The 13,218-nt window shown below is 50.1% G+C and overlaps 1 protein-coding gene across 16 annotated transcripts in view; it reads left to right on the top strand.

The window, feature by feature from the left end:
- SP100 (SP100 nuclear body protein) overlaps nucleotides 1-8,731 on the top strand; it is a 101,635-nt gene extending 92,904 nt beyond the window's left edge. For all 16 annotated transcript variants that reach the window (XM_089329763.1, XM_089329762.1, XM_089329760.1 and 13 more), the window contains 4 exons: nucleotides 904-1,005; nucleotides 2,875-3,014; nucleotides 4,142-4,181; nucleotides 8,276-8,731. In XM_089329763.1, the coding sequence (XP_089185889.1) occupies nucleotides 904-1,005; nucleotides 2,875-3,014; nucleotides 4,142-4,181; nucleotides 8,276-8,400 (407 nt within the window). In that variant the 3' untranslated portion in view covers nucleotides 8,401-8,731. The remainder of the gene's footprint in view (nucleotides 1-903; nucleotides 1,006-2,874; nucleotides 3,015-4,141; nucleotides 4,182-8,275) is intronic.
- Nucleotides 8,732-13,218: the final 4,487 nt, after the last annotated feature.

Below are 13,218 nucleotides of genomic sequence, written 5' to 3'. Positions count from 1 at the left end.
TCCCATATCAGAGTCGCCAGTTGGAGTCTTGGCTGCTCTGTTTCCTGCTAATGTGCCTGGAAATGCAGCAGAAGATGGCCCAAGTACTACCTGGGCCCCTACCACCCACATTGGGGACCCAAATGGAGTTCCTGGTTCCTGGCTTCAGTGCGGCCCAGACCTGGCTGTTGCAGCCATTTGGGGAGTGAATCAGTAGACAGAATCTCTCTTTCTCCCTCTTTCTGTCACTTGGCCTTTCCAAGAAGAAAGAAAAAAAAAAAGGATGGGGGAGGGAGAGTGTGGGGAGCAGCTCGGACTAGACTAAGTTACTGGAATTAAGACTTATTCTATGCATCTGCTCTCCTCTGTGGGGAGCAGCTCAGACTAGACTAAGTTACTGGAATTAAGACTTATTCTATGCATCTGCTCTCCTACAATATGGCGCTGGGAGAGGAGAAAACAGCTTCTACCCAGCTGCCTCCAGTTCAACCAATAAACTGTAGGACTTGCTCCTGATTGGAGGAGAGCGGCATACTCGGTGTGTGGGCAGCCGAGTTGGGATTGGCAGAGGAGGACTATAAAGGAGGAGAGAGACGGCATGCACCAGGAACATCTATGGGGAACATCTAAGGGAACCCGTGCAGCCCCCAAGAAGAGCCGGCCGGCGGTGTGCCGCTCCCCTGCGGAAGTGGGGAATGTGGCCAGGGGGAACTGCCCTTCCACGGAGGTGGAAGGGATAGTAGCCAACCCGGGAAGAACCAGCAGCAAACCCGGGGAGGGCCGAGCAGACGAAAGAACAGCGCAGGGTCCTGTGTCGTTCCTCCACGAAGAGGGGGAGCGACAGGAGAGGGGCTTGCAAGACGAGTAGAGAGAGACAGTGCATAATAGTGGAAGATGGAATGAAACATAAATGCTTCCTTGCAGGTCCAAGAAATCCCATTGGCAAACATGCAGACTTTCTACTTCCTGAACTTCCTGTCACCTGTGGATTTATGAAGGGAATTCTACATAAGGAGTTGCTGAAAGGTGAGCTCGCGGTCTTGTCTGCTTCCACTGGAAATACCCACGCAAAGAATGTACTGTTTGGGGAGTAGATCCCTATCCTGGGGCCTCCAAGTCTAGCCCTGGCCTGGCAACTCACTAGGAGGACCTGTGGGACTCAGTCCACAGCCATGCTCTCCGCCAGGGATTATTAAAGTGAAGGGACGGACATACAGCAGTGTCGGGAAAAGGTGCTTAGGCAAAGTCCAGAGGAAATGAAGAGCTTCAGCACACAGGGTGTTCTCACTACACATGCCACATGTTGACCTCCAGGGAGGCTGCCCAGAGCCCAGGAGTCCAGGGTTTTTATCAGAGGTTGGTCTCATAGGCAGCAGATGTCTTGTAGAAACCGCATTGTTTGCACACATGGTTGGGCATAGCTGGTCACCCTTGTCAGTTCTGAAGAGGGTAGAACCCTTCCCAAAATCCAGTACCCCAAGGCCAGTCCAGGGCCAACTTTACCTGAAGGACCCTCTAAGGTGAGTCCCAGGCCCATGGTGCTACCTCTTTTCTGCACAACATTTTCCAACTTTTGGAAATTCATAAAGCATTAGCCTGTCAGGCTACCTCTCCTTACCATGGAAAAGTCCAAGGGAGGCCACTGAGCACCCAACACAATGTCGAGCACGTCAGACCAGGGTGGAAAATGCACACATCTGAGAAATCCCACGGAACCTTCATGGCCACATTCTTCAAAACAGCCTTATGCTAAGTGGGAAGAGCCTAGAATTTGGAATCAGAAGAAAGACCTGCAACCAGCTTCCGCTGCATCTACAGTATATCAGTCTGTTTTTCCATTTATGGTGAAAAACCAGAGGCAAGCTACTTTTCAAAGAAAAGAGGTTAATTTAGCTCTCAGTTTTGGAGGCTGGAAGTCCAAGATGAGGCAGCCTCCAGAGAGGACCTCCTGATGGACGGCACCATGACGGGGGGACATGAGAGAAGAGCACACTGCAAAACAGGAGACCAGAGACCAACCAGGGTCCCATTTTTCCTTCTGCAGGCAGTCCCTCAGTAACCTACGGACTTCCCATGAGGCCTTACCTCTTCAAGGCCCCACCACCTCTTATGTGGCCACACTGCAGACCAAGCATCCCACACACAAAGACTTGGGGGACACACTCAGAACATGCCCCTACCCTGACAGGTGCATCCTGTGTGAAAAGACATCAGCTGCTCTGACCCTAAACTTCCTCCTCTACAAATTGAGAACAACCATAAAACTTGCCTCTCTACATTAGTAGGAGAAAAAAAATGAGGTGCTAGATGGGAAATACTTTACAGTTGTACTGCTCATCTGTCACAACTACTCCCCACTTCCACAGCGTAGCTCTTTGGGCACCAATAAGTAGAAGTGTTTGCCCTATGACTCAGATACATATTTGTAATGCCAACTGTTCCCGTGGGAAAACATTTCCATAATCACTTTTAACATAAAATAGCCATGAGTCCAAACTATGAGAAATAATTGATTGTCATTAGCTGGAGGAATAAAGTTATGCAAGACATGGCGGTTCTAAGTGCGGTGACAATTCCACATGGCCAGCGGGCTCACAAGAACGCAGAGGGTGATTTTGTGCCCTCAAAATACTACAAATACTACAAAAGGGTAAATATTGATGACAGTTATTCTCTACCTTGCTGTGTGAAGAGCAAAGACATTCATAGGACGTAGAGTCCCCTCCTGCCCTCACCTTTCAGGCTGAGTATGGAGCTCTGACGTCTGTTAGGGGAACACAATGGACCCTGAGCCCCAGATGGGTAGCCCCAAGTCCCCAGATCAAGGATGGTAGGAGGCTAGGCTTTCTTTGGTGTGTTCACTGTGGAGGAGCTCAGCTTGTCCTGGTCTTACAGGTGCCTCGGCGAAGTGTATAGAGTGTGACCTCGGGTGGCTCTCCCCTCGAGAATTTGAAGTTGCAGGAAACCACATAGCATCCAAGAACTGGAAGAAAAGTTTGCAGTGCCATGGATTTTCTCTGAAATCTCTGATCGAGGTATTCTGAGGACATGTGGCATCCATCAAAGGTTTACCGTCAGGATTCCCCAGCCCCAAGCTTTGGCAGAATTTGGTAGAATTTCTCCACGTCAGGAAGTCCATCCTGCCTGTGGTAGCGCTCACAGGCTCCCCCTGTTCCAGGGCAGCCTGGTCCTCTCAGTGCATCCCTTTGAGAATAGGATGGCACTTTGTGATCTCCACTCTGCCACAAAGGAACTGTGCAACTGGGTCACGTGAGAGGAGGGGGAGGGTCTTGAGCTTTGGGAGCCAGTGTTACATGTACCATCACAGAATGGTAGATCTGAACATGATGAGTAGTGTGGGTAGCCCCTGGATTCCAGTGTATTTCCACTAGATTTCTTTTGATAAGTTACTCAAAGTTATCCTTGAAAAAGGACACAGGTTCATGGCATTATAAATCATGTCTTCGCTGCTCCTATCAACCTCCTGATGTGGACACGGCAGGCACAGGGTCTCTGTTGCAGTCAAACCTCTGTCTTTCGATTCTAGGTACAGTGCTTTTTCTGCACAGCCTTAGACAGCCCTTGCTTGTCCCACTCTTGCAATAAAGAAAAGATTTTTGCAAAGCAAATATTTAGTGAGCTCCATCTGAGACCACAAGGGAGTTCAAGGTGTGAACCCCAAACCAGGAGGACGGGTGCACCCTCATAATCCCAGAACAGTGTGGTGCTGAGGCTGGGATGAGAGGCACCAGCAGGAGGAGATGAAGCAGCTGGTGGAGGGATGGTTGTTTCTGGCTTTGAGATCAAGGGCAGTGTCGTGGGATAGTCTGCTCTCAGCTGAGCCTTCGAACAAGAACAGGTCTGGCAAACTAGAGTGTAGAAGGGGCATTCTGCATACACAGAAAGGACAGTGTAAAAATCCGTTGCACTATGTGCTGAGACATTGCAGGTAATGAGGCTCCAGTCTTTGGCTGAGCTGACTGTGGAGGGTACAAAGCCTTTCAGCACTAGGCAATCATAGAAAATAATCTTCAAGAAGACACCTTGAATTTGAGCTGACAGTGAGACATCCAGGCAGGAATTACAGGAAGGTAGTCATAGACACAAGCTCACAGAATAAAAGCAAAGATCGATCACTTCATTCATCATTTGTGTCTTTCAGGAAGGTCTTCTACCAGAGCCAAAAGGAACCAGGAAAAAAAGTAATTATCACGTGACCTCCCGCCAACGCCGCATCTGTCAGATCTTTGATTTTCCATGTGCATCACTTTAGAGTATTTTAAAGTGACCAATCGTGATAAAATGCGATTTTATAAATGGTGCCTTTTGCGGTTGATGCTTTCAAACTTCACGCAGTGTAAGAGGCAGGACATCTTCGAGCACTGAGAAATGGAGACGGAGGTGGGAACAGTCTTGCAAGAATCGATCCCAGGGGACCTGACCCTGCATGTGTTTTTTCGGTAGGAGATCTGAGTGTCAGACTCTCTTAGGATGAAATCTAAAAGATGGGACTGGAGTTGGAGAAGCAAGCATGAGTTTGAGAATGTACAAGGCGTTGAGTAGCTATCACCTTTGCACCCTCAGCTTAATCACTGATCGTTTTCCATTGTAGTTTTGAGTTTGTTTGAGTTCTATCCTTAGTGGAATAAGGAGCAAACTGTCCTTAGAAACATCCCATGGTCACTCCAAGTGACCTAATGTAGAATTCTCCGGGGACGTACGGTGCCCAGTGGAGTAAACAAGAATGCATTCTCTCCCTTTCACTCACACCTTGCCTCCAGCGTGTATACACACACACACACACGCACACACACACACACACACACAAAACTTCTTCAAAGGGAATTTTTTTTCCTTTGCCACATACTTGAGAATAGATGGACGGGAATAGAACACCCTGCTGATCTGGAAGGCGGGAAGGACTTCTGTTTCCATAGCCTGTGACAGAGCTGACCTTCCACGTGTCTCCCACCCCAGGAAGTCACGGTCGTCACAAAGCTGGCCCTGGGCCGCCTCCTCTGGCTTGGTGACTAGAGTCACTGATGAGCGCCAACAGCCGCTGCAGTTGCTGGAGATGGAGACAGTATTTGATTTGTTCACTAAGAGAGGCCGGGGCAGCTCAGCCTAGGCTAATCACCTGAGCTGGCCATTCCCCTCTCTCCATTCTGTGTCTGCTCACAGCTCCCAGCAGTGGAACCAACTTGGTGCTCAGAGGCTCTCTCAAGGTTCTTCCAGCCCAGCCCATGGCTTCTAACTCTTGTGTCACTCTCAGCACCATGTGGCAGGCACTGCTGTTGGCAGCTTCCCTGCCTATATGGTCCTGTTAAACCCACCAGTGAGAGACCAGGTGCTCAGGGATAGCAAGATGTGAGAATCCAAGCTGGGAGCCGGTGCTGTGGCCTAGCAGGGAAAGCCGCCACCTGCAGCACTGGTTCAACCCCCAGCTGCCCCACTTCCAATACAGCTCCCTGCTAATGCACCTGGGAAAGCAGTGGAAGATGGCCCAAGTGCCTGGACCCCTGCACCCACATGAGAAACTCGGAACCTAGCTCCTGGCTTCAGATCAGCCCAGATCTGGCTATTGTGGCCATTTGGGGAGTAAACCAGCCAATGGAAGATCTCTCTCTCTCTTTCTCTCTCTCTCTAACTCTGCCTTTCAAATAAAAAACAAATAAATCTTTTTTTTTTGACAGGCAGAGTGGACAGTGAGAGAGAGAGAGAGAGAGAGAGAGAGAGGTCTTCCTTTTGCCGTTGGTTCACCCTCCAATGGCCACTGCGGCCGGCGCACTGTGGCTGGCGCACCGCACTGATCCGAAGGCAGGAGCCAGGTGCTTCTGGTCTCCCTGGTCTCCCATGGGTTGCAGGGCCCAAGCACTTGGGTCATCCTCCACTGCACTCCCTGGCCACAGCAGAGAGCTGGCCTGGAAGAGGGGGCAACCGGGACAGAATCCGGCGCCCCGACCGGGACTAGAACCCGGTGTGCCAGCGCCGCAAGGCGGAGGATTAGCCTATTGAGCCACGGCGCTGGCCAAAACAAATAAATATTTTAAAAAATCCAAGCTGGTCATTTACCAGGTGCCACGACATCCCCTCTCCTGAGTGACAGCTGCATACATTTGCTCATGCTCTTATGAATCGAATCAGTGAACAACTGTGGAACAACTCAAGTGCTGGTGACGTGTGGCCAGGGTGGCAGCACTGTGTCAGCTGCAGCTCTGGAGACTTTGGGCACTTTTTGTCTTCAGGGCTGTGTCCCTACGAGAGCTGCAGGAGGCGACGTGGCTCTTCTCTGGGCCACATGCATGGCCCTGGACTCTGGTCACAGGGGCCCTCAGGGGGTGCGTCCTCAGCCTGATGGCTGCTGCAGCTCCTCTGGTGGGATGGCATTCCCAATTTAGAGAGAAAAGGGAGGACCAGTGCAGCTTCTCCTGCTCCGTCTGGAATCCAAGGCCAGACCTGCGTCAGGGCTTCCAAAGACGCACCTCAGGGGTCAGCGAGCCAGGGCCCGAAGCTCACTTTGGGCCAAGCTGTCATGGACACATAAGCGAATGCTGCTCTGTCCTCTAGACAGACATCCAGGCCCATAAATGTGTTACGAAATGAAACAAAGTGGGGGCTGTGGCACAAACCACTTAAATAAAGAATTCTGTTCGGTGCCAGCATCATGGCTCAGCAGGTGAAGCCATGCTTGTGTCACCAGCATCCCATGTGAGTGCCAGTTCAAGTCCCAGCGATTCCACTTCCAGTCCAACTCCCTACTAATGCTCCCGGGAAGGCAGTAGGTGATAGCCCAAGTGCCTGGGCCCACACTACCCACGGGTGAAACCCAGACGGGGTTCCTGGCTCCTGGTTTCAGCCTGGCCCAACCCCAGCTGTTGTAGCCATTTGGGGAGTAAACCAGCAGATGGGAGATAGATCTCTCTCTCTCTCTCTCTCTCTCTCTCTCTAATTGCCTTTCAAATTAAAAAAAAAAAAATAAAGTATCTTACAAAATGAAACAACACTTCTGATCTGACACAGAGCCACTGCCTCCTAAACTTTGCTGTGGACCACAAGGTCTTCTGGAGAAATCTCTGCTCCGTGTGGTTCCTTTTATTTTGAGGAGGGAGACGTCTAAGTGTCGCTTGGCTACATGCCAAGAGCACATGTTCTAGAATCCCAATGTTTGACCTTGTGGAGTCTTACCAATCCCAGGGATGTCTGCACTTCTTCTCTTTCAGCCAGGAAACTCAAAATGTGAAGTGTGCAGCCAAGAGCAAATACTGCTCTGCCGTGTCACTTGTTCAAAATCCTGTCATCAGGACTTCCACATCCCACCTGTAGAAGATTGGGGGTTAGTAAGACACAGCCCCGTCCCTTCCACCTGCCCCCACGGTGCCATCGGAGGGCACGGGTGTCAACATGTGCCTTTGCCTGCTGGGCAGTCTGTAGCTTTTTCATCAAGCCCGTCTACAGCGCCAGCTCTGCACCGTGGGTCCCTGGAGCAGGAACAGAGTGGCCACAGGGAGAGTATCTCTAGGACAGCTCACCACGTCTCCCTGATTTTCAAGAGCCCCGCAGCACAAAGCCTGGTAGACACGGCTGGAGAATGAATCTTGGGGCAAATGGAAGGCTCTGACCCTGTTGGCGGACTTCTTCTCTGAGAAGTTCCTGCAGGAAGATTTTAGGGTTTAGAGGCCATGTCAGAGTCGAGGAAGCCTGCAGCTTTTGCTCTGTGCTTATTCAGTAAAGTTAAAACATAAAAACTGGTTCCCCTGAGTTTTCCTAGGGTCTGATTGATTCAACATGGCCAGAGACTCCAGTCCTTAAGCTTCTGATTTCCAAGACTTGGTGGTGGCAAACAGGGCTCATTATCAAACTCACAGAGGCTCATATGGAAACTCCAGGTTTGAAGGTGAATGAGGGTCCATCGCTGTGAGCATCTCACTCAGGAGGCTGCCACCAGTGCTACTACTGATGACAGGAGTGGGGTGTCTTTGGCTACTGAACCCCATGCATCTATAAGAGGGAAATCGGATATAAGATGGAAACTACTAGTCAACCCAGCACAGAGGACTTTAGCCACCCTAGGACCCATGACTGACAGACCCTGCCTTTGCTCACTTAATACCCAGCCTCCTAGGAACCCTCAGAGTTGCATCATTTGCAAGAAAAAGCTACTGAGGAAGGGCGCCCAGAGAACCACCCACCTCTCAGGAGTCTGAGGTCCTGATGAGGCTGATGCTGTCTGGCTGTCCAAGGACCAGATGGTGAGTCGTGTTGTGAACCCGAAGCCTGCTCTTTTCTGTTCCTGCAGGAGGAGTGCAGAGGGCCAGAGGGAGGACTGTGTCTCAAGGCAAACCACTGCGCTTCCACCCACGTGCTCAAACACCAGGATTTGGATTCCAAAGAAAACCCCATTCCGTGGGGCCGGCACTGTGACGTAGCGGATAAAGCTGCCGCCTACAGTGCCGGCATCCCATATGGGCACTGGTTGGAGTCCTGGCTGCTCCACTTCCAATCCAGCTCTCTGCTATGGCCTGGGAAAGCAGTAGAAGATGGCCCAAGTGCTTAGGTCCCTGCACCTGCGTGGGAGACCTGGAAGAAGCTCCTGGCTCCTGACTTCGGATTGGCGCAGCTCCAGCCATTGTGGCCAACTGGGGAGTGAACCTGCAGGATGGAAGACTCTCTCTCTCTCTCTCTCTCTCTCTCTCTGCCACTCCTTCTCTCTGTGTGTAACTCTGACTTTCAAATAAATAAGTAAATCAAAACATTCATGTTTGCTTAAAAGAGTCTGTGTTCTGGGAATCGCGTGTCCTGCCTGGACAGGAGAATGAGCCCATTCTCTCTATTTGCCTTTCCCCCAAAATCGCCTTCATCTTCTGCAGGAATGTGAGTTGCTCCTCTTGCAGGTGCACTGTGATTCAGACAGTACCAAATGGTGTAAGTACCGGCAGCAAAGCCCCAAACTGACAACAGCCCAGGGTACAGGTGGGGCAAATAAGAACAGAGCTGGGGGTGTGGCTGCAAACGTGACCAGGGCCCCCGGCTGTGCTGTGTTCTGGACAGGCGGTTGTCACCCACAGAGGACACCAGGCAGGAAGAAGAGTGTGCTTAAGGCAACTGGTGCTTCTCTTCTCTAAAGAAAGCTACTGTTGAAGACCCCCGTTACAACAGGGTCTGCTTGTCTCAAAGCAGCAAGTCAATCCCGAACACCAGGGCAGTGGCAGAACGCGGGTGGAGCCGGGAGTCGGGCTGCTATCGCTGAATTCCTGGACTCCCTGAGGGATTAATGGGGGGAGGGGGTCTTACAGATTAAAGCTGGGGTTCGGCAGTGCACCATGAGCTTGTGTGCAGGTAGGTCTCTGGCTGGTCCACGGCGCTGGTGGCTTTCCTCTGATTGGTCAATGGTAGGAAGTCACTGTGTTCTCCTGACAATGCTGTGACGGCCATGTGGACTCTTGTTTGGTCAGGGCCGGCGGTTCTTGTGAAGCATCTCAAATGGAACCCAGTTTTAGGACATTAACTGTGGAGGTAATAACTGATTGGCGTCTTGTGAGCTGGATTATATGGCACTAGCCTGATCCGTGCACCACTTCCCTTAAGTTGGTGAGTTCATCCTCCAAGCGGAGTTGTCAAAGTGGAGACAAAGGAGCCACAGGCTGGGGGAGGGATGAAGTCTACATCCAAGGCGTTGGGGGTGGGCGCTTGGTTTAAACACCACACCAAATTCCTCCAATTTCAAAGTCTTGGATTTCTTGACATCAGAATTTCCTATTCCTGTGACAGAAGGTTAACAGGATTCCCAAGGGCGAGAGTCAAAGAAAAAGGAAAAGGTCATTCACTGGCCCTAGATGTTTCTGTACCATCATGTTGTTACAAATAATATATGCTGTGTTTAAATGCCAAGCAGCTAGAATCTGGACAAGTTAAATCTATCAATAAATGTCCCACTAGGAATCAGCCTGCAATGTATAGGTTGAGCATCCCTAACCCAAACTTCTGAAACTCCAAATTCTCCAAATCTGAAATGTTTTGAGTGCTGCTGACAAGATAGCACAAGAGGAAAATCCCACACAATCAAGCTTTGCTTCATGCATAAAATTATTAAAAAGAATGTATAACGTTACCTGCAGGCCATGTATACAAGGCGGAAATGGAACATAAATGAATTTTTTTGGTGCAGAAACTCAGGCTGCATCCACAGTGTATCTCATTGTATATATGCCAAAATCCCCAAATCTCAAAAGCCGGAAATCTGAAATCCTTCTGTGTCGCTTCCCCTCTTCGTGGAGGAACGACACTAAACCCTGCCTAGGTTTCCTATCCGAGTCACGGCACCATTATGTTGCTCTCCCTCTTCGTGGAGGAATGACACAGGACCCTGTGTTGTTCTTTCGTCTGCTCGGCCCTCCCCGGGTTTGCTGCTGGTTCTTCCCGGGTTGGCTACTGACCCTTCCACCTCCGTGGAAGGGCGGTGCCCCCTGCCACTTTCCCCACTTCCGCGGGGGAGCGGCACACTGCCGGCCGGCTCTCTCGGGGGCTGCTCAGGTGTTCCTTCAGATAGATGTTCCCCTTAGATGTTCCTGGTGCATGTTGTCTCTCTCCTCCTTTATAGTCCTCTTCCACCAATCCCAACTCTGCTACCCACACGCCGAGTACACTGCTCTCCTCCAATCAGGAGCAAGATCAGCTCCTGCAGCTCAGTCAATCAAATTGGCGAGAGGCAGCTGTGTAGAAGCTGTTTACTCCCTTCTCAGCGCCATTTTGTGGGAGAGCAGATGCATAGAATAAGTCTTAATTCCAGTAACTTAGTCTAGTCCGAGTTGCTCCCCACACTTCTGGTACCTGAAAGTGCGGACAAAGGGACGCACCACGTGCAGTGCTACTGCTGCTCCTGTGTCCTCCAGACAGAGAGAAGCAACCAGCCTCCCGGCTCTGGACTCATTGCTACCTCACTCTGGCTCAGGGGCATCTGGTGCTGGGAGTGCAGCCTCAGCGGACAGTGGCGATGGCTGTGTCCATCTCTGCTTCTTCAGGACAATAAGTTCGTCAGCCTGGCACTTCAACTCGAGGCCGAATTTGAGAAGAATTTCAGAAATATTTTTGCAATTCAGTAAACCAGCAAGAGCACATCTCAGATTAGGCCCACTGTTGGTTAGTGTAGCCTGGTTCTGAACCACACACCACCCCACCCTTGCCACAACACACACACACACACACACTTCAAACCATTCTCAGCCACTCCTACTCATTTTTTCTAAATAAAATTTAAAATTGTCAGGTTCTCTGGTTGAATCACTTGGAGTGGAAGTTACCATTGAAACATAGCCCAGTTTTTCTACAGAAGGTCCCTCCCATTTATTCAGATCTTGTATCCAATTCTTCAGCAACATATTCTTTTCCTACGCAGGACTGAAATCTTTGTTTTCATTCTCAAAGTGTTTTATATTTTCTTGTTGGTGCTGTGAAAGTAATCTCTCCCTATTATATTTCATTACTGGCTATTGACTGTTACAGAAGGCTACTGAGATAGATAGATAGATAGATAGATAGACAGACAGACAGACAGACAGACATAGAGATATCACTGGTTACCTTACTGAATACTGGACAGTGTTGTTTTTTGCCTGGTATCCATTGGCATGAGGAAGCCTGTGGTGTATATATAACACTTCCAACTTTGAATCCATGGGATAGTGATTGATTCAGCTGATTCCTATCTGGACACTAAAACCCCTGACAAGTCTTCATTCTGTTGGAGAATGGCTCTGCCTGGATGGTGTAGGTCAGTTGCTCCATGTTGCCTCTTGATACAATCACAAATCATTTTTTATAAGTAGGTATACACTTTAAAATAACAACAAAAGCAGAGACTAGTAAAAGCATAAACCAGTACCACAGTCATTTATTGTCAATATTAAATGTTACGTCCTGTGCATCATTGCACCTGCTGTTCTTTTCTACACCTAGTGGCACGGGAAAGTTGTTTGTCCCAGCATCACTGCAGACACGAGTAATGCCTGGCACCGTGGTGTTAGGATAGCATAACATCGCTGGCTGCCCTTATAGATACTGCCCATTGTTGGCTAAAACACCATTATGGAGCACATGACTATACGGACATGGGCAATATGCAGGGACAGTAGCAGCTCTCAGAGAGGTGGCTTGTAAGTCAAGCTCAAATACCATCCAGCTAAAAAAGCAAGGAGGGTGTGCAAAGACCAGGTATGGGGGTGACCAGGAAAGGTATGGTACACAAGAGTTTGGTTTGTGGGACAAATTTAGGGCGCCTTATCCGGTGATAGAATCCTTCTCTTGCTGGTACATGGGAGCCCTTAAGGAATGAAGATTTTCTGCTTCTGGAGTTTTTCCCATATCTGCTGTTTCTCAAAATAACCCTTCTGCCAAAGCGGCAGGTTTTGAGTTGGCGTATTCTGGTCTCTGATTCCTCTGCATGTAGACCACACAGGAAAAACTTAACTGCAGCTGACGGAAGCGCTGGCAGAACGTGCGCTGGGGGCCCAAAAGGAGCTGCACCCCGGGCCCTCTCCCACTCTTCTGCACCTTCCCTGGGGGCTGCCGTGACTGTTCCTCCTCACTCCCCAAGTTCTGGTGAGACGTGAAACCCCTTGGCCGCATCATGAACGCGTGCCATCACTCCTGCCGCATCCTATGTCACCAGCCCCTTTTTCATTTCCATGCTTCCCTGAGGACAAGGGACACGGGCAGCTGGCACCTTTGCCCTTGGTGTGAGCTGTCTGTGCAAGTCTGATAAGGATGGCGGACTTCTGCTGGCCGAAGCGTACTGCTGGTCCTGCTGCTACTTGGCACCATGACGGAAGGAGTGAATGCCAAGGCCGTGCCTCTACAGAGGGGCTTCCTGGAACTCAGGATCCTGAGGCCATGGACCAATTGCATATTCTTTGAGCCATGCTTTAGATTTTTTTTCTGGAAGCCCTGCTACTACCCTAAAAATTGAATGTATTGTAAAACAGACCTATGGTGAAGCGGCTTCCAGTCATTTGGGAAGCATGGGATGCAGAGGAACCTTGGTGAGCATTCTGATGTCTGCAGGCTTTGGCACAGTGTAACGGGATTATCAGTAACAGTAACTGTAGAAACGCCTCCCAGTGCTCTGACAGCAACTGGGGAGGAATCCTCCCCGTCTCTCGTCTCATCTCTCGGATGTCATTCATGTAGCGATTCCTGTGCAGCTCACTCTGATTAACTTTGTAAACAACAAAAAAGCAAGGGACC

The sequence above is a fragment of the Oryctolagus cuniculus genome, chromosome 3 (assembly GCF_051225735.1).
Source record: "Oryctolagus cuniculus isolate XC-2025 breed Fujian yellow rabbit chromosome 3, ASM5122573v1, whole genome shotgun sequence".
In the NCBI taxonomy this organism is placed as follows: domain Eukaryota; kingdom Metazoa; phylum Chordata; class Mammalia; order Lagomorpha; family Leporidae; genus Oryctolagus; species Oryctolagus cuniculus.
Note: the sequence above shows the minus strand (reverse complement) of the source record. Positions and strands in the feature narration are given on the sequence as shown.